At 37.7% G+C, this 24,438-nt stretch overlaps 1 protein-coding gene across 2 annotated transcripts; it reads right to left on the bottom strand.

Annotated features, from left to right (window-relative positions):
- Positions 1-213: 213 nt before the first annotated feature.
- Positions 214-7,743, bottom strand: LOC123750923 (uncharacterized). 2 transcript variants are annotated; one of them, XM_069324405.1, is made up of 4 exons: positions 7,227-7,743; positions 1,588-1,677; positions 1,365-1,482; positions 214-1,062 (listed from the first exon to the last, which is right to left on the bottom strand). In XM_069324405.1, exons 2-4 carry the CDS (start codon positions 1,675-1,677, stop codon positions 908-910), a joined length of 363 nt encoding a protein of 120 aa, XP_069180506.1. In that variant the 5' UTR covers positions 7,227-7,743; the 3' UTR covers positions 214-907. The 2 variants fall into 2 exon arrangements, with proteins under 2 accessions (XP_069180506.1, XP_069180505.1); XM_069324404.1 differs by lacking the exon at positions 7,227-7,743 and adding an exon at positions 2,038-2,131.
- Between the last annotated feature and the right edge of the window lie 16,695 nt (positions 7,744-24,438).

Here is a 24,438-nt window from a genome sequence, read left to right as displayed (position 1 = left end):
TACACATTTTAAAAATTAACTTATTACCTTCATGAGGAAATACTGATGGCGTTGAAGGTGTATTGTGAAGTGTAGTCTTCACTGGAGACGGCTTTTGTAGGACTGTTCTATTAGCTGAAAAGGAGTTATGCTTATTTCAAACACTTGTTAACCAAAATATATTTTTAAGACTTTAATATAGTTTGAACTAACATGAGAGAGGTGGGGGTCAATATGAGATACATATTTTAAAAATTAACTTAAGGTAAGGGACAAATTAACACGTAAGGTAAAGGTAAGATAAAGGACAAATTAACACGTAAGGGACAAACAAAAAGAAAAGTAATAACAAACCTGCTTGTTTCTAGTGACTAGATCAAAGGAAAACCAAAATTTCCCTGAACTGTGACAAGTGAAAAGCACCTGCTAGACAAAGTGGGAAAAGTTCACTAGACCCCATATGCACATAAAAGAATAATATACTTAATATTAAACAATTAGAAATAAACACATATTTCTATACAGAAATTCCAGATAAGCATAAAAATTACTCAAAGCTTCTAGTACTTCCAGAAGGAATTAAACAAAAAAACAAAAAAAAAAAAACAGCAAGAACTAAGTTTAGAGCAGTTTTTAGTTTTTTTTAAACCAAAAGCATAAATAACCAAACAAAGGAAGCATGGTTAAATATCAATTTAGAACTTTTAATGTTATTTACTACTAATCCTTACATTCACTTAATATACCAGAATAATATGGTATTTGCAGAGGATTTATTTCTTTTGAAGGTGTATTCTCATATGAAGATGGCGAACACTTCTTCTTGGATTGAGACGAGTGATGATTGCCTGAAATTATTTAAATTGCTTAATGTATTGAATGGCATTTTTCAAGTTGCAAATTTTTTTTAAATTACTGTAGTAGGTTATCAATGCTTACGTTTGTTATTCTCGGAATTCTCTTCTTCATATTTGAAGCATGGTTTCCTTTTTCGTTGTCGAGGATAGCCCATATTGTCTTCAGTTTCGACATTTGAAGTGTCTTCCGCAGCTAAGCATCTTCGTTTTGCAACGTCAAAATCATCTGTAATAATTGAATATAATTAGTAATATATCAGCGAGATATATATTTATCGTTACCTAGTAGAGTAGTGAACACTAAGAAATAACTTAAATCAGCTTCCTAAAGAGATGTTTAATAAAACGACGTACATGATTTGGAACTTATAACTGGGGCACAAAAGTCTTAAGTAGCTATGAGGAAACCCATCTTGTGATTAAAATATAATTATAATGCTGTTTTTGTCTGCAGTGTTAAAGTTATGGTGAATGAATGAATAGGTGTCTTGTATCTTAAATCTTAATAATTATAAATTTAATACCTACCAGTTGTTGATAGGATTGTTGATACGACATGCACTCGCCAATTTGTCGTGTCTGGCTTTTCGTGCTTTTGGGCACTAACTGTATGCCTGCTCTGTGGCCACCAGCACAATATTTTTTCCTGAAAAGTCGAAATAAACTGTTACATGCTAATTCTAGCACTAATTTGGAATATTTTTAAAGCAACTCAATATATGCAATTTTTTAGTTTCAAAGTAATGCTTACATCATCAGATTTTTCAATCCAGGTTGTGGAGATGATACCCACACTACGATCATTGAAGCCTACCACTGCATACCGCTTTTCAGATGTCATCTACAAAATTGAAAAATCTTATTAAGGGTTGTTCTCCCCAAAAAAAGAAATTAGCATAAAGTTGGTAATAGATTTACTTGATTGTGTCAATCATAGATTAGCCACATTTGTAAATGATTTTCGGTTGGTATAAACAGTAGCTGCCATGTATGGACTAAAAGGCTTAATACAGTTTTATCTCTTAATGTGCTCTCAAAATATTAATAATTTTCATGAAATACAGGGTAATGGGATTTTTAAACAGGTAAATATTGGTCAAAAGATAATAGCTTTAATAAAAAACAAAATTGTGAATCTCATTAACTTACAATATTAGTTCAAACTATTATTAAAGCATGGATACAGTATTTAAATACGTACTTGTCATAAGTCATGTAGTATTGACAGAAAAGTATTTGCGCTTTCTGTCTCGATCATCATACCTGTGCGGTTTAGTTTTCTTGCTGGAATCACCTTCGTGGATGAATTCCTAGTAAGAACCTTAAATGCTCCAATTAATTTGGAGTTACAAGGTTTCTCAAAGAGAGGTATACTTCTCCAATATACCCTGCAAAGGAACATGCTGTCTCCATTTTCATCGGTGTCACTGACAGTGTCCAAAACTTGGCAGCAAGTTTCATTATTCAGCAAATAGGCATTGTTTGGTGCCTTGGTATATATTTTATGTTCTGTATTTGGTGTATAAATCCTTTGAGCATGCTGCATCTCTTTCAGCCTCTTTGCAATTTGAACAAGAGGGTTTTTACTTGATCGAACCATATTCTTAACCTGCTGCAGGTAATTTTCAAATGGAAATGCTGAACATCTGTCCAAACTACCAAACTCTTTGGCATCAGAGGATATGTGTGTTAGGCAGTGTACATTGTACACTAAAAAATCCTTACCATACAGCTCACGAGCCTTTAACACAAAGTACAGCAAAAGATCATGTGCATATTGGCTGTAATTTAACTGAATCAATTTAGGTGATACAAGAATAGAAATGGCTACACTCAGAGTCAGGAAATGGTCATACAATTCTTTGGGTAAGATTCCCTTCAGTACAATCTTACCGGTGTAGAGAAGGAGTTGCCTGTATTCAGTCGCTTTCCATCTATCAACCTCTGAAAGACTTCGAGGTTTACGTGCAAAGTGCATAGGCACAAATTGTGTTAGTTGAATTAGACGCTGACTAATTTCATCAACTTGGCGAGCACATAATTTTACGTTTTTATTTCGTATCCAGGCAAGAAGTAACCTTTTCATAACCCCAAGACATATCTGATGCATATAGTCTATGGGAAAAGTACTCACCATATTTATATTTAAGTCACAGAATGGTGATCTACCATGGTGATGTTGAGAATTAGATTGATTACGAAAATCTTCATCTGTTATGAGTTGTAAATTTTTCACTTGTTGATAAGTCATTCTTCCATTCCAAACACCCTCTTGGGTACATCTATCACACCCAAAGTAGCCAGAGTGGAGTTTGATTGCCTTCACCATTGCTTTTGCTGGGGCATCACATATGACTCCTTTTAGTTTTACTGGCAATGTTTTGTCATCATTTTTAAATCCATAGTGCATAATTTTTTTCAAATCCTGAATGAATTCATTTAAAAAATCTAAATCACTAGGTTTAGAGCTTCCGTATGTGAGGACTACTGGGAAAACTCTTATAGGTTTGACATTATTGATAGCACAAAGAACAGGCCATAAACTTTCATTTTTACTTCTAAATATTGGCAAACCATCAATGTTGCAAATTAAAGATATTTCTGCCAAATCTCTTATTGTTGATTTAGGATACAGCCTTAAAGTTTTCAACATTTCCTCCTCTAACCCCAAGTAGATATACATCATGCCTGATTTAGTCTCAGTAGGTATATGTTTAACTGTATTCAGTAACGAACGAGCTGTTTTTGGCAAGTCAGCATGTCCCTGTTTTCTCAATTTTTTTAATAAATTATCAATGGCATTGTGTGTTATGCCATATTTATTAACCCATACTAACAATACATCTGATAATGATTTATCATCCTCATCACCACTGCTCTCTGACTCTGATGATATTGGGTCATGCTCATCAATCATGTCCCAAGTCCAATCTCTCTCTCTCTGACTTTCCAGAGATGATGCATCTTCATTGGCTCCACAACCAATATTAGGTTCTGAATTAGATGACAAAGCAGCATGGTCATCGTCTATGCTGTTTGTTGTAACATTGGCCAAAGGATCCTGATTCAACAACTGAATCTCAACCTCATCACTATTTTCATTTTTGCCACGATGGGACGCCTGTTCTTTTAGGCGTCGCTTTTTGGCCCGTGACATACGCTGCCATCTTGTGTGGTATTCTCTTCTTTTTTCTATAATGTGTGCATACATTCTGAAGGAGAAAGGCCAAGTGCTACATTACCAATTACTATTACAAGATTATTAGTAAAGTACTGTACTGCAAAAAGCAAATAAAATGGGGTAAACTAAACTTTGAAAACAAATAATAATTAAAACAGGTAAATTAGTAAAATAACAAAGGCTTAAGCAGACATGACTCTGCTTAAGCCATGTAAAGCAGACAGATAAGATGGCAATATATAAGGGGAAAAAATTAAAAAGCTAGGATATAAAACTAATTGAGATCAAAAGCATAAATTACTATAGGGGAAAAAATAACAAATGACTTCATAAAAAAATTATCCAATTGCCAACAGCAACTTGGTAGTATGAGTCTAAGTCTAAGAAACAAACAAAATTTAAATGCTGTTATCTGCAATGAAACAATACATACTATTGCACGTACCGAAACATTGATGAATGTAAAAAATAGAGGTGTGAAAAAAAGGAGGTGTTATACCAAAACAGATGCAGAACTAGGAAACAGGATTTCTTCAACAGAAATTTTGAAATTGTTCACAATTTTTGTTAGACCAAAGTTGGAGTATGCAGCAGTTGTATGGTGCCCATATCTTAAGAAGCATATCAACAAACTGGAAACGGTGCAGACATATGCCACTAACTGGCATTAACTAAATGCCAAAAAATATGCCAAATATACTACATAAATATACATACTACACATGCACAATAATTGTCCTGGGTCCAATGTCCTGGGACCTCTGATATTCATAATATATATATATATATATATTATATATATATATATATATATATATATATATATATATATTATATATATATATATATATATATATATATATATATATATATATATATATTTATATATATATATATATATATATATATATATATATATATATATATATATATATATATATATAGGGCCATCAACACACCTCCAGCTAGGGCCACCAACACACCTCCAGGGCCATCAACACGCCTCCAGGGCCATCAACACAACACCACCATCAACACACCTCCAGCCAGGGCCACCAACACACCTCCAGGGCCACCAACACACCTCCAGGGCCACCAACACACCTCCAGGGCCATCAACACGCCTCCAGGGCCATCAACACAACACCACCATCAACACACCTCCAGCCAGGGCCACCAACACACCTCCAGGGCCATCAACACGCCTCCAGGGCCATCAACACAACACCACCATCAACACACCTCCAGCCAGGGCCACCAACACACCTCCAGGGCCACCAACACACCTCCAGGGCCACCAACACACCTCCAGGGCCACCAACACACCTCCAGGGCCATCAACACGCCTCCAGGGCCATCAACACAACACCACCATCAACACACCTCCAGCCAGGGCCACCAACACACCTCCAGGGCCACCAACACACCTCCAGGGCCACCAACACACCTCCAGGGCCACCAACACACCTCCAGGGCCATCAACACGCCTCCAGGGCCATCAACACAACACCACCATCAACACACCTCCAGCCAGGGCCACCAACACACCTCCAGGGCCATCAACACGCCTCCAGGGCCATCAACACAACACCACCATCAACACACCTCCAGCCAGGGCCACCAACACACCTCCAGGGCCACCAACACACCTCCAGGGCCACCAACACACCTCCAGGGCCACCAACACACCTCCAGGGCCATCAACACGCCTCCAGGGCCATCAACACAACACCACCATCAACACACCTCCAGCCAGGGCCACCAACACACCTCCAGGGCCACCAACACACCTCCAGGGCCACCAACACACCTCCAGGGCCACCAACACACCTCCAGGGCCATCAACACGCCTCCAGGGCCATCAACACAACACCACCATCAACACACCTCCAGCCAGGGCCACCAACACACCTCTAGGGCCACCAACACACCTCCAGGGCCACCAACACACCTCCAGGGCCACCAACACACCTCCAGGGCCACCAACACGTCTCCAGGGCCATCAACACACCTCCAGGGCCACCAACACACCTCCAGGGCCACCAACACACCTCCAGGGCCATCAACACACCTCCAGGGCCACCAACACACCTCCAGGGCCACCAACACACCTCCAGGGCCATCAACACGCCTCCAGGGCCATCAACACAACACCACCATCAACACACCTCCAGCCAGGGCCACCAACACACCTCCAGGGCCACCAACACACCTCCAGGGCCACCAACACACCTCCAGGGCCACCAACATGTCTCCAGGGCCATCAACACACCTCCAGGGCCACCAACACACCTCCAGGGCCATCAACACACCTCCAGGGCCACCAAAACACCTCCAGGGCCACCAACACACCTCCAGGGCCATCAACACACCTCCAGGGCCACCAACACACCTCCAGGGCCACCAACACACCTCCAGGGCCATCAACACGCCTCCAGGGCCATCAACACAACACTACCATCAACACACCTCCAGCCAGGGCCACCAACACACCTCCAGGGCCACCAACACACCTCCAGGGCCACCAACACACCTCCAGGGCCACCAACACACCTCCAGGGCCACCAACACACCTCCAGGGCCATCAACACGCCTCCAGGGCCATCAACACAATACCACCATCAACACACCTCCAGCCAGGGCCACCAACACACCTCCAGGGCCACCAACACACCTCCAGGGCCATCATCACGCCTCCAGGGCCATCAACACAACACCACCATCAACACACCTCCAGCCAGGGCCACCAACACACCTCCAGGGCCACCAACACACCTCCATGGCCACCAACACACCTCCAGGGCCATCAACACGCCTCCAGGGCCATCAACACAACACCACCATCAACACATCTCCAGCCAGGGCTACCAACACACCTCCAGGGCCACCAACACACCTCCAGGGCCATCAACACACCTCCAGGGCCACCAACACACCTCCAGGGCCACCAACACACCTCCAGGGCCACCAACACACCTCCAGGGCCACCAACACGTCTCCAGGGCCATCAACACACCTCCAGGGCCACCAACACGCCTCCAGGGCCATCAACTCAACACCACCATCAACACACCTCTAGCCAGGGCCATCAACACAACACCACCATCAACACACCTCCAGCCAGGGCCATCAACACACCATCCAGCCTACCACCACAAGCTTATATATATACTACACATGTCTAAGAGCAAATAAAAGAAAACAGTTACCTTAACTATTGAAGATGCAGCAGGATTTTGTGGATAAGCCAACAGCAGTCCCTCTCGACACGGTTTTAAAATGGCGGCGACTACCACAACATGCAACGAGCCTAAAGAATGTCCAGCGCTAGCATTATCTAAACGCTATTATATATTATCAAGCAATACGGAAATCTAAAATAAAAAAAATGATACAAATAATTGTATTAAATATTTATTTGCAATTACAATACCTCGGGAATATATTTTTGCGTTAGCAAAACATATTAAGTTTGTATTTAGTTTAACTCAAATTAAAAAATTCTTTACAAATTCATTCATGTTTTTATTCATGTTGTTCATGTTTTTATGTTAAAATGTTTTTGTTGATTTGTTTGTATATTTTCATAAGTAAAGCATGCTTACCGTCTTATTCCAAGTTTTATGATAACTTTACAAGGTTTAAAACATAAAGTTCAATATATATTCTGGTTTTCACACAGGAATTATACGTTAATATAACATCATAATAACGTAATGATGTCGTGTAAATAACGTTATACTGACGTCATATAAATGTTATATTTATGTTATAAGAACGTAAATTGGATAGCTTTACAGAAAGTAAACAAAAAAAACTAAATGTTGACTGAAAATTATTTATTCTTAAATATAAAGCATGAAAACATTATAATTCCATAGCATTTACTATTATTTTTAAATTTTTACATAAATCTTAAAAAATTGTGTCTCAAGAATATATGTTTTTAGTTATATCCTTTGGTTTTAAGAACGTCAGATATACGTATTTATGTCAAAAGTTACAGTATTACCTTTGTGGGACCATTTAAAAACGTCCACAAACGTTCTGTGTTTGCTGGGCCCAGCAAACATTTTCACGTTTTTAAAACGTTCTAAAAACGACATTTCATTGTTTTCAGCACGTTTATAATTACGTTTTAAAAATGTTTTTTGAGAATTTTTTTATACGACCTTAGAACGTAAATAAATAACATTTAAAAAAACCTTTTTATAATCTTTTAATTACCTACATTAAAACATTTAGGGTAAATCAGGGTATAATAATTTTTTAAATTATATCTGAAATAGAAAGGGAGAGAAAGAAAGAAGACATATCTGAGAAAGAAATGGACATCCTATATATGTACGTGTAAATTACAAATAAATAGGGTACAAAAAGAGAATTAAAATATTATATTTATTTAAGATTGAGTAATACAACAAAATATATGTAATAGCTCGAAATATATAGACTATATCTATAATAGAATATAAAAGTAAAAATCTATATAAGCAATATGTGAACACAATAGATTTCGTGATCAAGCAGCCTGTGATTCATGTCATGCTGAGTGAGATCAGCCTGACGTTACAAGCAGTTATTGTTACTTAAAACTAAAACAAGTAAAATTTCCCGAGTATACATATAACATTATAGTTTTTCTGTGACTAAAAATAAAAATCTATAAATCAAAAGTTTAGGACTAATTAACTAAAAATAAAAATCTACAAGTGAATGTAAACACAGTCAAGTATAATATTCATGTAGAAAGAGAAAGAAAGAGAAAGAGAAAAAGAAAGAGAAAGAAAGAAAGAAAGAAAACGAAGGAGAAAGAAAGAAAGAGAAAGAAAAAGAAAGATAGAAAGAAAAGAGAGACAAAATATATATTATTCAAGAGAACTTGACAATTAAGCACCTTCAAACAATTCATGATCAAGCAGGCTGTGATTCATGTCATGCTGAGATCAGTCTGACGTCACAAGCAGTTATTGTTACTTAAAACTAAAACAAGTAAAATTTCCTGAGTATATACTATATAATATATTATGTTATATACTATATAACATAACACTATAGTTTTTCTATGACTAAAAATACAAATTATAAATCATTTATTCAAATGTTAGCACCATGCAAGAAGAGAGGAGACAGAACAAAATTAAGGCAAGGGGAGAGAAGACAATAGAAACAACAGAGAGGGGAGAGAGAAATGAGAGAACATTGAAGAGAAGGGGGAAGAGAAAGACAAGATAAGAAAAAGATACAAGATAAAAACGACGCAAGTGAATTCCACAAATGTAAAAAGTAAAGGAAGAGAGAAGCTAGAAGAGACAGAAAACGAGAGGTGTTAGAAGAGAGGAGGAAAGGAGAGATAAAAAGAGACAAGAAAAACAGGAGAGAAACGTAAAAGAAATTAAAAAAAAAGGGGCATTTGTGAGGAGAGAAAATAAAGAGACCAGAGAAGACCATATATCAAGAGTGAGGATAAACACTTAATTGTGAATTTTCTTAGTAGACATCCTCTGCCTCTTGTTGCCCCTCTTGTATACGAATCGTACTTGCAAGTTTTCCCTGAAAAGATATTAACAAAATTAATTAATATTTATTTGTTTATATAAATTACACACACACAAATATATATATATATATATATATATATATATATATATATATATATATATATATATATATATATATATATATATATATATATATGTATATATATATATATATATATGTATATATATGCGGAAAATCCACAGAGAAATATGAAATGAGGTGAACGTTTCGGCTTTGTTAAAGCCTTTGTCAACACCAGACTGATTGAGTCTGGTGTTGACAAAGGCTTTAACAAAGCCGAAACGTTCACCTCATTTCATATTTCTCTGTGGATTTTCCGCATAAAATGATCAGTGTTTTGTGATCGTCAATTGCATGTATATATATATATATATGAGGGAAGGGGATGTTCCCTCCATGCTGGATATTATATTTACCAGGAAAGAGGAGAGATTTATCATTCAGTACCTCCCTCCCTTGGGTAAAAGTGACCATGTCTTTTTGGGACTAAAGTATGCAATGCATTATAATCTGGAAGAAAATGAGCTTGAAGCAGTTGAAAAACCTGATTTGTGGAGAGGTCATAATGGGGAACTCAGATATTTCCTTAAGGAATTTGACAGAAACACTTGCTGTTAAGACATTAGGACATCTTCGGACATTAGGACATCTTCAGAACGAGTGGATTTACAGGTCGAGAACTGGACATAAATAGAAAAGAAGTGATTTACTATAGTGTGTATTACACTTATTTATATAATTTGCACGACGTTTCGAACCTCCATGGTTCATTCTCAAGTGAACAGATCTTACAATACTCTTAGAGAGTTCTCTTAGAGTTAGTTCTCTTAGAGAGAACAACAAGAGAAAAGAAGAGAAATGTTTCTAACAAGAGAAATGTTGAACAAGAATACTTGCATAATAGACAAAACCCAAGATGCAAGAAGATTACAAATTCTTGAGGCAATTCACATAAGAATAGAGCGACCTACCATGAACACCCAAATCACGGAACTATTTACTCTACCTACCATGAGAGTAAGGACAAGACAAGAACATATCGATGCCAACACAGAAGACAATGTCCAACATAACATGCCAATTACACTGGATTAATCTTTGTTTAGATAGGAGATGCCTCGTATGGGCCAATAAGCCTTCTGCAGCCTCTATGTTTCACCTCACATTTATCCCTTATGTATCCCCCCATGTTTTCACCTTCATTGTATTATCACCTGACCCAGTGCGGGTATAAAATCAACTAGTATTGTAAGATCTGTTCACTTGAGAATGAACCATGGAGGTTCGAAACGTCGTGCAAATTATATAAATAAGTGTAATACACTCTATAGTAAATCACTTCTTTTCTTCACCTTAAAAGTACGAAAATGAGTTTTGGAGAACTCCTATTTCAATTAAGCCCTGATGCTAAGAAAATAGTTAGAGGGATAGAAGCCCTAAACCAGAAAATAATAAATACAGAATATGCGGTCATATTCAATGAAACATATATATATATATATATATATATATATATATATATATATATATATATATATATATATATATATATATATATATATATATATATCATAACTTATGATAAGGCATCTTATCATAAATAACATCTCAACAAAAATCACATCATTCTAGGAGGTGATTTCAATATTGACCTGGGTCTACAAAATAACCCTCTAGTTGACTATTTCCATAACAGCATGTAATCCTCTATGATAATCCCCACAATCACCAAGCACTAGACCAAAGTTCTCAAGTCAAGCCTAGCCTCGGGCTGGGCTTGGGGAGTAGAAGAACTCCCAGACCCCCATCAAGCAGATAAGTGTGTGTGTTATGAAGAGATACATCTCAACGACTAACAAAATTAGCAAGAGAAATATAGTCGTTGAAATGTAAGCCTCATCCTAACCATACACTCAAGACCTTGAGAAAGCACTCAGGAGAGTGTGAAAGACACTGTGTTAATATTACATAATTTACAAATACATAAGTGTTATATTTTATCCTATCCTATATAAACAAGATTATATCATTATTCTTATTATTTAGCAATTTTATCTTTTCTGCATGAACTATCAAAAAATTTTAATTAGAAAATTAGCAAATATCTGTAATATTTAAGATGAAAAATTGAAGGAAACATTACTGTTAAAATACCACTTACAAATTTTGTTCTGAAACTCGATTCCGCTAACTTCCTATTGAGAACATTAAGATCACCTTCTGCAGCAATAGGATTTGGTATTAGATCTTCTATGATCTTGTCTGTTTCTTTTGTAGTCAAAGTTGCTTTCAATATCTTCACATCACTTTTCAGTTCATTCACATCACTTTTCAGTTCATTCACTCCAGTGTATATGGCCTGCAACATGTTACCTGGAAATTTATACAGTATATAGAAAGTGTACATGCTATTATATTACATATCTTGAATGTACATTTAAAATAAAAGCATTATAAAGTATATTATAAAATAACTGACACTGAGAAAGCACCCAAAAAGTAGGCTATGACTGATGTGATAGATAATGGGATAATTTCTTAGTAATTATGAAACTGATTATATAATTGGAAGCAAATTCAGCAATCTAACCTGCTCAGTTTGCAGTCTACTTGAACATGAAACTTATGCCTATCACCCATAGGGTACATATAGGTTATAGGCTACATAATAAATTAATTAAACTTTCAAAACTTACTCATATTCTGCATCATTTCTTTCAAATTCCCATCGTTCTTGTCTGGTGACTTTGGGTCGAATAAATTCCTTGACCTTGGAGTCCTAACGACTGAAGTACTTGGCGTGACCAGCTCATTGTCTTTAAGATTGCAAGATTTAGCTATTAAAATCTAACTACTGTACTGTATAATCAACAAATTTCATGAGCTTTTACTACTGCATACTAATATTATAAGTTATACTATATGTCTACATCACATTTAAACTACCCAACATCAGAAAGAGGGTGAGCCAACATCAGAGAGGGGGGGGGGGGGTTATCATGAGAGAGAGGAGGGCCAACATGAGAAGAGAAGAAAAAAGAAAAGAAAGAAATAAATAAAGAAAAAGAAAGAAAAGAAAGATAGAGAGACATACAGAGACAGACAGACACATACACACAGAATAAGAAGAGGTGACAGAACAAAATTAACAAAACAAATTTCAACATGAGAAAAGGGAGGTCAACATGAGAGAGAGAATGAGGGTCAACATGAGAGAGTGGGTCAACATGATATATATTTTAAATAATTACTTATTACCTTCATGAAGAAATACTGATGGCGTCAACGGTGTATTGTGAAGTGTAGTCTTCACTGGAGACTGCTTTTGTAGGACTGTTCTATTAGCTGAAAAGGAGTTATGTTTATTTCAAACACTTTTTAACCAAATAATATTTTTAAGACTTTAATATAGTTTGAACTAACATGAGAGAGGTGGGGGTCAATATGAGATACATATTTTAAAAATTAACTTAAGGTAAGGGACAAATTAACACGTAAGGTAAAGGTAAGATAAAGGACAAATTAACACGTAAGGGACAAACAAAAAGAAAAGTAATAACAAACCTGCTTGTTACTAGTGACTAGATCAAAGGAAAACCAAAATTTCCCTGAACTGTGACAAGTGAAAAGCACCTGCTAGACAAAGTGGGAAAAGTTCACTAGACCCCATATGCACATAAAACAATAATATACTTAATATTAAACAATTAGAAATAAACACATATTTCTATACAGAAATTCCAGATAAGCATAAAAATTACTCAAAGCTTCTAGTACTTCCAGAAGGAATTAAACAAAACAAAACAAAAAAAAAAACAGCAAGAACTAAGTTTAGAGCAGTTTTTAGTTTTTTTTAAACCAAAAGCATAAATAACCAAACAAAGGAAGCATGGTTAAATATCAATTTAGAACTTTTAATGTTATTTACTACTAATCCTTACATTCACTTAATATACCAGAATAATATGGTATTTGCGGAGGACTTATTTCTTTTGAAGGTGTATTCTCATATGAAGATGGCGAACACTTCTTCTTGGATTGAGACGAGTGATGATTGCCTGAAATTATTTAAATTGCTTAATGTATTGAATGGCATTTTTCAAGTTGCAAATTTTTTTTAAATTACTGTAGTAGGTTATCAATGCTTACGTTTGTTATTCTCGGAATTCTCTTCTTCATATTTGAAGCATGGTTTCCTTTTTCGTTGTCGAGGATAGCCCATATCGTCTTCAGTTTCGACATTTGAAGTGTCTTCCGCAGCTAAGCATCTTCGTTTTGCAACGTCAAAATCATCTGTAATAATTGAATATAATTAGTAATATATCAGCGAGATATATATTTATCGTTACCTAGTAGAGTAGTGAACACTAAGAAATAACTTAAATCAGCTTCCTAAAGAGATGTTTAATAAAACGACGTACATGATTTGGAACTTATAACTGGGGCACAAAAGTCTTAAGTAGCTATGAGGAAACCCATCTTGTGATTAAAATATAATTATAATGCTGTTTTTGTCTGCAGGGTTAAAGTTATGGTGAATGAATGAATAGGTGTCTTGTATCTTAAATCTTAATAATTATAAATTTAATACCTACCAGTTGTTGATTGGATTGTTGATACGACATGCACTCGCCAATTTGTCGTGTCTGGCTTTTCGTGCTTTTGGGCACTAACTGTATGCCTGCTCTGTGGCCACCAGCACAATATGGTTTCCTGAAAAGTCGAAATAAACTGCTACATGCTAATTTTAGCACTAATTTGGAATATTTTTAAAGCAACTCAATATATGCAATTTTTTAGTTTCAAAGTAATGCTTACATCATCAGATTTTTCAATCCAGGTTGTGGAGATGATACCCACACTACGATCATTGAAGCCTACCACTGCATACCACTTTTCAGATGTCATCTACAAAATTGAAAAATCTTATTAAGGGTTGTTCTCCCCAAAAAAAGAAATTAGCATAAAGTTGGTAATAGATTTACTTGATTGTGTCAATCATAGATTAGCCACATTTGTAAATGATTTTCGGTTGGTATAAACAGTAGCTGCCAAGTATGGACTAAAAGGCTTAATACAGTTTTATCTCTTAATGTGCTCTCAAAATATTAATAATTTTCATGAAATACAGGGTAATGGGATTTTTAAACAGGTAAATATTGGTCAAAAGATAATAGCTTTAATAAAAAACAAAATTGTGAATCTCATTAACTTACAATATTAGTTCAAACTATTATTAAAGCATGGATACAGTATTTAAATACGTACTTGTCATAAGTCATGTAGTATTGACAGAAAAGTATTTGCGCTTTCTGTCTCGATCATCATACCTGTGCGGTTTAGTTTTCTTGCTGGAATCACCTTCATGGATGAATTCCTAGTAAGAACCTTAAATGCTCCAATTAATTTGGAGTTACAAGGTTTCTCAAAGAGAGGTATACTTCTCGAATATACCCTGCAAAGGAACATGCTGTCTCCATTTTCATCGGTGTCACTGACAGTGTCCAAAACTTGGCAGCAAGTTTCATTATTCAGCAAATAGGCATTGTTTGGTGCCTTGGTATATATTTTATGTTCTGTATTTGGTGTATAAATCCTTTGAGCATGCTGCATCTCTTTCAGGCTCTTTGCAATTTGAACAAGAGGGTTTTTACTTGATCGAACCATATTCTTAACCTGCTGCAGGTAATTTTCAAATGGAAATGTTGAACATCTGTCCAAACTACCAAACTCTTTGGCATCAGAGGATATGTGTGTTAGGCAGTGTACATTGTACACTAAAAAATCCTTACCATACAGCTCACGAGCCTTTAACACAAAGTACAGCAAAAGATCATGTGCATATTGGCTGTAATTTAACTGAATCAATTTAGGTGATACAAGAATAGAAATGGCTACACTCAGAGTCAGGAAATGGTCATACAATTCTTTGGGTAAGATTCCCTTCAGTACAATCTTACCGGTGTAGAGAAGGAGTTGCCTGTATTCAGTCGCTTTCCATCTATCAACCTCTGAAAGACTTCGAGGTTTACGTGCAAAGTGCATAGGCACAAATTGTGTTAGTTGAATTAGACGCTGACTAATTTCATCAACTTGGCGAGCACATAATTTTACGTTTTTATTTCGTATCCAGGCAAGAAGTAACCTTTTCATAACCCCAAGACATATCTGATGCATATAGTCTATGGGAAAAGTACTCACCATATTTATATTTAAGTCACAGAATGGTGATCTACCATGGTGATGTTGAGAATTAGATTGATTACGAAAATCTTCATCTGTTATGAGTTGTAAATTTTTCACTTGTTGATAAGTCATTCTTCCATTCCAAACACCCTCTTGGGTACATCTATCACACCCAAAGTAGCCAGAGTGGAGTTTGATTGCCTTCACTATTGCTTTTGCTGGGGCATCACATATGACTCCTTTTAGTTTTACTGGCAATGTTTTGTCATCATTTTTAAATCCATAGTGCATAATTTTTTTCAAATCCTGAATGAATTCATTTAAAAAATCTAAATCACTAGGTTTAGAGCTTCCGTATGTGAGGACTACTGGGAAAACTCTTATAGGTTTGACATTATTGATAGCACAAAGAACAGGCCATAAACTTTCATTTTTACTTCTAAATATTGGCAAACCATCAATGTTGCAAATTAAAGATATTTCTGCCAAATCTCTTATTGTTGATTTAGGATACAGCCTTAAAGTTTTCAACATTTCCTCCTCTAACCCCAAGTAGATATATATCATGCCTGATTTAGTCTCAGTAGGTATATGTTTAACTGTATTCAGTAACGAACGAGCTGTTTTTGGCAAGTCAGCATGTCCCTGTTTTCTCAATTTTTTTAATAAATTATCAATGGCATTGTGTGTTATGCCATATTTATTAACCCATACTAACAATACATCTGATAATGATTTATCATCCTCATCACCACTGCTCTCTGACTCTGATGATATTGGGTCATGCTCATCAATCATGTCCCAAGTCCAATCTCTCTCTCTCTGACTTTCCAGAGATGATGCATCTTCATTGGCTCCACAACCAATATTAGGTTTTGAATTAGATGACAAAGCAGCATGGTCATCGTCTATGCTGTTTGTTGTAACATTGGCCAAAGGATCCTGATTCAACAACTGAATCTCAACCTCATCACTATTTTCATTTTTGCCACGCTGGGATGCCTGTTCTTTTAGGCGTCGCTTTTTGGCCCGTGACATACGCTGCCATCTCTTCTTTTTTCTATAATGTGTGCATACATTCTGAAGGAGAAAGGCCAAGTGCTACATTACCAATTACTATTACAAGATTATTAGTAAAGTACTGTACTGCAAAAAGCAAATAAAATGGGGTAAACTAAACTTTGAAAACAAATAATAATTAAAACAGGTAAATTAGTAAAATAACAAAGGCTTAAGCAGACATAAGAACATAAGAACATAAGAACAAAGGTAACTGCAGAAGGCCTATTGGCCCATACGAGGCAGCTCCTATTCTATAACCACCCAATCCCACTCATATACTTGTCCAACCCGTGCTTGAAACAATCGAGGGACCCCACCTCCACAATGTTACGCGGCAATTGGTTCCACAAATCAACAACCCTGTTACTGAACCAGTATTTACCCAAGTCTTTCCTAAATCTAAACTTATCCAATTTATATCCATTGTTTCGTGTTCTGTCCTGTGTTGATACTTTTAATACCCTATTAATATCCCCCCGGTTATGTCCATTCATCCACTTGTAAACCTCTATCATGTCACCCCTAACTCTTCGCCTTTCCAGTGAATGCAACTTAAGCTTTGTTAATCTTTCTTCATATGAAAGATTTCTAATTTGGGGAATTAACTTAGTCATCCTACGCTGGACACGTTCAAGTGAATTTATATCCATTCTATAATATGGCGACCAAAACTGAACTGCATAATCTAAATGGGGCCTAACTAGAGCAAGATATAGCTTGAGAACCACACCAGGTGTCTTGTTACTAACGCTGCGATTAATAAATCCAAGTGTCCGATTTGCCTTATTACGAACATTTATGCATTGATCCTTTTGTTTTAAATTCTTACTAATCATAACTCCCAGATCCCTTTCGCAATCCGACTTCGCAATCACAACACCATCTAGCTCGTATCTTGTAACTCTATCATCATTACCTAACCTCAGAACTTTACATTTATCAGCATTAAACTGCATCTGCCAATCCTTTGACCATTTCAAAACCCTATCTAGATCAACTTGAAGTGATAGTGAGTCCTCCTCCGAATTAATTTCCCTACCGATTTTCGTATCATCGGCAAATTTGCAAATGTTGCTACTCAAACCTGAATCTAAATCATTTATATATATTATAAACAACAGAGGTCCCAGGACAGAGCCTTGAGGCACTCCACTTACAACATTTTCCCACTCTGACTTGATTCCATTTATACTAACTCTCTGTTTCCTTTGGTATAGCCATGCCCTAATCCAGCTTAATATAGCACCCCCAATACCATGAGACTCTATTTTTTTAATCAGTCTTTCATGTGGCACTGTATCAAAAGCTTTGCTAAAGTCAAGGTATACAACATCGCAATCCTTACCACTATCAACTGCCTCACTACATGACTCTGCTTAAGCCATGTAAAGCAGACAGATAAGATGGCAATATATAAGGGGAAAAAATTAAAAAGCTAGGATATAAAACTAATTGAGATCAAAAGCATAAATTACTATAGGGGAAAAAATAACAAATGACTTCATAAAAAAATTATCCAATTGCCAACAGCAACTTGGTAGTATGAGTCTAAGTCTAAGAAACAAACAAAATTTAAATGCTGTTATCTGCAATGAAACAATACATACTATTGCACGTACCGAAACATTGATGAATGTAAAAAATAGAGGTGTGAAAAAAAGGAGGTGTTATACCAAAACAGATGCAGAACTAGGAAACAGGATTTCTTCAACAGAAATTTTGAAATTGTTCACAATTTTTGTTAGACCAAAGTTGGAGTATGCAGCAGTTGTATGGTGCCCATATCTTAAGAAGCATATCAACAAACTGGAAACGGTGCAGAGACATACCACTAACTGGCATTAACTAAATGCCAAAAAATATGCCAAATATACTACATAAATATACATACTACACATGCACAATAATTGTCCTGGGTCCAATGTCCTGGGACCTCTGATATTCATAATATATATATATATATATATATATATATATATATATATATATATATATATATATATATATATATATATATATATATATATATATATATATATATATATATAGGGCCACCAACACACCTCCAGCTAGGGCCACCAACACACCTCCAGGGCCATCAACACGCCTCCAGGGCCATCAACACAACACCACCATCAACACACCTCCAGCCAGGGCCACCAACACACCTCCAGGGCCACCAACACACCTCCAGGGCCATCAACACGCCTCCAGGGCCATCAACACAACACCACCATCAACACACCTCCAGCCAGGGCCACCAACACACCTCCAGGGCCACCAACACACCTCCAGGGCCACCAATACACCTCCAGGGCCACCAACACGCCTCCAGGGCCACCAACACGTCTCCAGGGCCATCAACACACCTCCAGGGCCACCAACACACCTCCAGGGCCATCAACACACCTCCAGGGCCACCAACACACCTCCAGGGCCATCAACACACCTCCAGGGCCACCAACACACCTCCAGGGCCACCAACACACCTCCAGGGCCATCAACACGCCTCCAGGGCCATCAACACAACACCACCATCAACACACCTCCAGCCAGGGCCACCAACACACCTCCAGGGCCACCAACACACCTCCAGGGCCATCAACACGCCTCCAGGGCCATCAACACAACACCACCATCAACACACCTCCAGCCAGGGCCACCAACACACCTCCAGGGCCACCAACACACCTCCAGGGCCACCAACACACCTCCAGGGCCACCAACACACCTCCAGGGCCACCAACACACCTCCAGGGCCATCAACACGCCTCCAGGGCCATCAACACAACACCATCAACACACCTCCAGCCAGGGCCACCAACACACCTCCAGGGCCACCAACACACCTCCAGGGCCACCAACACACCTCCAGGGCCACCAACACACCTCCAGGGCCACCAACACGTCTCCAGGGCCATCAACACACCTCCAGGGCCACCAACACGCCTCCAGGGCCATCAACTCAACACCACCATCAACACACCTCTAGCCAGGGCCATCAACACAACACCACCATCAACACACCTCCAGCCAGGGCCATCAACACACCATCCAGCCTACCACCACAAGCTTATATATATACTACACATGTCTAAGAGCAAATAAAAGAAAACAGTTACCTTAACTATTGAAGATGCAGCAGGATTTTGTGGATAAGCCAACAGCAGTCCCTCTCGACACGGTTTTAAAATGGCGGCGACTACCACAACATGCAACGAGCCTAAAGAATGTCCAGCGCTAGCATTATCTAAACGCTATTATATATTATCAAGCAATACGGAAATCTAAAATAAAAAAAATGATACAAATAATTGTATTAAATATTTATTTGCAATTACAATACCTCGGGAATATATTTTTGCGTTAGCAAAACATATTAAGTTTGTATTTAGTTTAACTCAAATTAAAAAATTCTTTACAAATTCATTCATGTTTTTATTCATGTTGTTCATGTTTTTATGTTAAAATGTTTTTGTTGATTTGTTTGTATATTTTCATAAGTAAAGCATGCTTACCGTCTTATTCCAAGTTTTATGATAACTTTACAAGGTTTAAAACATAAAGTTCAATATATATTCTGGTTTTCACACAGGAATTATACGTTAATATAACATCATAATAACGTAATGATGTCGTGTAAATAACGTTATACTGACGTCATATAAATGTTATATTTATGTTATAAGAACGTAAATTGGATAGCTTTACAGAAAGTAAACAAAAAAAACTAAATGTTGACTGAAAATTATTTATTCTTAAATATAAAGCATGAAAACATTATAATTCCATAGCATTTACTATTATTTTTAAATTTTTACATAAATCTTAAAAAATTGTGTCTCAAGAATATATGTGTTTAGTTATATCCTTTGGTTTTAAGAACGTCAGATATACGTATTTATGTCAAAAGTTACAGTATTACCTTTGTGGGACCATTTAAAAACGTCCACAAACGTTCTGTGTTTGCTGGGTAATGACTCGGATATTAAAAACTTATTTATCCTAGCTGATTTAAATATTTGGATTGCGGCATCACAATATATGCAGGCTTTGTATATTAGAATATCCTAAGAATATACCAGAGCATAATAATACATGTTCATACTTTTTGGTGTTGTCACCACTGCATACCGTTGGTCAAACCTGTACTCAATGTAGAGGGAGAATATTACTTTGAATGACAAACTCTTGCTCTTTATAATACACGGATTGAGCGGTGAAGTGTGTATTGAGCACTCACAGCACTTGAGCACTTGAACACTCGGAATTGAGCACTCACAATCGTAATAGAATGACTGAGGTAACGACAACACAGGTAATAAAAGTCGAGAAAGCAAAGTTCCGTTCAATTTAGCTTCTTGCAGCACCTGCTGTTAACCTTTCCTGTGACCTGTTTCCTGGAGAACACCTGGAGTAGGTTCAGAAAGTTCTGCTTCCCAAACCCGTGTGATAATCTGGTCCAACAGGCTGTTGCTTGGAGCGGTCCGCAGGCTCACGTATCCACCACAACCCGAGTGGTCCGACAATTCTTGCAGGAACTTGTCTAGTTATTTCTTGAGGACATTCACCTTTGTTCTGGCAATATTTCTTATGCTTGCTGGGAGGGTACTGAATAGCCGTGGACCTCTGATGTTCATACAATGCTCTTTAATTGTGTTTATGCCACTTCTACTCTTCAATGGTTCTATTCTGCTTTTCCTTCCGTATCGTTTCCTCCAGCATGTTGCTGTGTTGTTGTTTCACATGGTTCGTTCGTCATAATAAACACAGATTTTGTTCAGTATGAGTGCGGGAGAACTGAGCATCTGATATCACTTGAAATTTGCATTGAAAGATCACTGTAAAATGGTCGTAAGATACATGCCCATACAATCAATAATGATGGTGACACCGTGGCGGAAAATGAGTCACAAATGATGAGCGTCCGGAGCAAGGTCTCATCTCTATCATCTTCTACCATGTGAGTGTGTTATAGCTCTCATTACGGGATGTTCTCATTCAAACTCAAACCCACCGTATCGAGAAGCCACAGGTTCTTTCCCTCTCCCCCAGCTAAGAACTGCAATAACAAAATAAGTGCTATATAAGTGTTCTATAAGTGTCTGCAATATGTGTTTGTCAAGGATGCAACATGGACTGTAAATCTCAACACTGGTGGAGCGGTTCGTCATTTCTTCAACTGCTGACTAGACTCATATACATCAACCACTGAAGGAAAATCTCAATGGCCAGTAATTCCTAGTAAGAGGCGAAACCATTGCTCGTTACCATCAACTTGGAGTCGAGCGATCAGTAGAAGTGTTAACTTAGAAGACCTGAGGACCACTTGGACAGGTCAGCATTCAATCCCTGACCCTCTAAGTGATTGGGGCACTACTCCTTCCCTCCGTCCTACCCCCAAATCTTGATCCCTTCCAAAGTGCTATGTAGTCTTAATGCCTTAGTGTTTTCTCCTGACAATCACCTTAGAAGACCTGTAGTCCACGTCTCTATGGATTAGTCTTATTTTACAAACAAATTCTCTAGCTCAGAAGCCTTGTGAAACCGCCCTCAACCCAATGTTATAATTGATATGATCAGTTTGCAACTCGTTAGTCAACAAGACTCGTATACTACGTGAGTACTAAGTTTCTGTGAGTCAAGTATAAGAGATTCAGAACTTCGTTAATGGATATGTAAGCGTCTGTGAACCCTGAGCCAGAGTTTCACTGCATCAGAATACCTGCTGGATGTAATACCAGCTGGGTCTACCAGGGATGGTTCTAATCACTGTGGTTCACTGTGGCTGACAGGACTAGACCCAACACTGGCGGCTAGGAGACCCAACACTGGGGGGGCTAGGAGACCCAATACAGGGGCAGGGAGAGGAAGGTGGCGAGGCTAGACCCATCACTGGGTTACTAGGGGCGGGGAGAGGAAGAGAAGGTCATTCACCTGCACTCAACAACACAGCTTTTTTATTGACCTGTTTACACCTGACCTGAGGCCAAGAGGGCCGGGAGAGATCACAGGTGAGCAAGATGCCAGAGTAAGGTGAACGAAAACCAAGGAGGAATATTTCTTCTCTTGAACATGAGTTGATAAGTTCACGGTTTACGACGTCACGTTTTTCACGTTCGTTGGATATGGATGACTCATGTCCACCTTCCTTCGGAGTTCATGTCTAAGGGAACAGGACAAAGATGACATGTTCACTTAAAAACGATCGTGACCACGAAGAAGCCGCCTTCTTCTTCTTCTTCCTGAACAGCAATTTTCCTTTTTATGGCCTTAAGAAATCTCAAACATTGTCACAGTGATCTACTTCCTTAATCGGAGATAATCAATAATAATATATAATAAATAAAGATTTATTAGGTTAAATAATCTGAATATATATTATAATAAATGATTCGATACGAGTGAGTAGCTGGATCTTTTCCTCCCAAGAAAAATGAATGTTTTCCTTCTAAGAAGGACTGAATCTTTTCCTCCCAAGAAGGACTCTGACATGTTTTCCACTACCGAGATATTTATAAGCAGCGCCCGGTGACACATTTTGAATCCTAGGCAGAGTATTCCGCCGTGAGAGGTTTAAGCCAATTAGAGCAAACATATTTCGGACAATATTCCTCTGCCTCACGATGATTGGCTGACGCGTTTTTAATTCTGGCATGAACGAATACACAGTCGTACAAATAAACTACAACGATGTTTTAGTCGCATTTTTTATGGCTGATATGTCAACGAACAGTTTCCTGGTGATGCCAAATTGATGAGGTCAGACAGGTGGATGTTTAACTCCAACTCCTGACAAATGTAAAGTAACGATAATTCGTGAGGAGAAGAAAGGTTCACAAAGGAGGCAATACACTGAAGGGAAGCCAGCTCAAAATAACACTGAAAAAGAAGGATCTTTGCCAGTATACGTAACAATAAGGATATACGTGCTTGCCGGCCACTTGAAAGCTGATAAAGTTTTACATAGCGAACTGGTAAATATTTGGACTAGGAATTTGTCCAATTTTTTTTCCTTGGGAGTTCATTTTTTTGTGGCACCAATGTCTCTTATTCTTGCCGGAAGGATATTGAATAACTGCGGAAACCTGATGTTCTTTCTGTGTTCTCTGATGGTGCCTATGTTGACCCTACACCTCACTCGTTTCATCTTGCATTTCCTGCCAATTGAGTGTGTTGGTATTTGTGAAAATTTCGCACTTGGCCTTCCAGTAATTGACTTATTATGCGATACTTCTCTCGGCGTCGTTTTTAGAGAGTATATTTTGAGGGGCTTAGAAACTGTACCCATTATTTAGGTTCCTTGTCGTATCTTTGCAATACATAGTTGTACTATTCCTTCTATTTCTGCACTCTTTCCTGTCCCGAAAAGGCAAGGGGGATAGCACGCTGATCTTAATGATATGAACATTGTGATGGAAACCCTAGATTTGTAAGTTCTCTTAATTCCTCTTTAAGTATTCAGAACTGGCATGGAATTCACACCAAAAACAAGGATAAAAGGAGAAAGGAAATAGTTCATAGATACGTGACAAGACTTGGTAAAGAGCTGAGGAAAGTCACCAACAGTGAGAGGCTGAGAGAGCTGAAATGAGAAACAATAGACCCAGA

Source organism: Procambarus clarkii, chromosome 14, assembly GCF_040958095.1.
Source record: "Procambarus clarkii isolate CNS0578487 chromosome 14, FALCON_Pclarkii_2.0, whole genome shotgun sequence".
NCBI classification, from domain to species: domain Eukaryota; kingdom Metazoa; phylum Arthropoda; class Malacostraca; order Decapoda; family Cambaridae; genus Procambarus; species Procambarus clarkii.
This window is presented reverse-complemented; position numbering and strand designations above follow the sequence as displayed.

Coding starts and splice junctions, on each gene's coding strand:
- LOC123750923 (XM_069324405.1), bottom strand. CDS start 1,677: ATGACATCTGAAAAGCGGTATGCAGTGGTAGGCTTCAATGATCGTAGT. Junction 1,483..1,587: donor GGATTGAAAAATCTGATGAT/GTAAGCATTACT, acceptor TCGACTTTTCAG/GAAAAAATATTGTGCTGGTG. Junction 1,063..1,364: donor AACAATCCTATCAACAACTG/GTAGGTATTAAA, acceptor CAATTATTACAG/ATGATTTTGACGTTGCAAAA.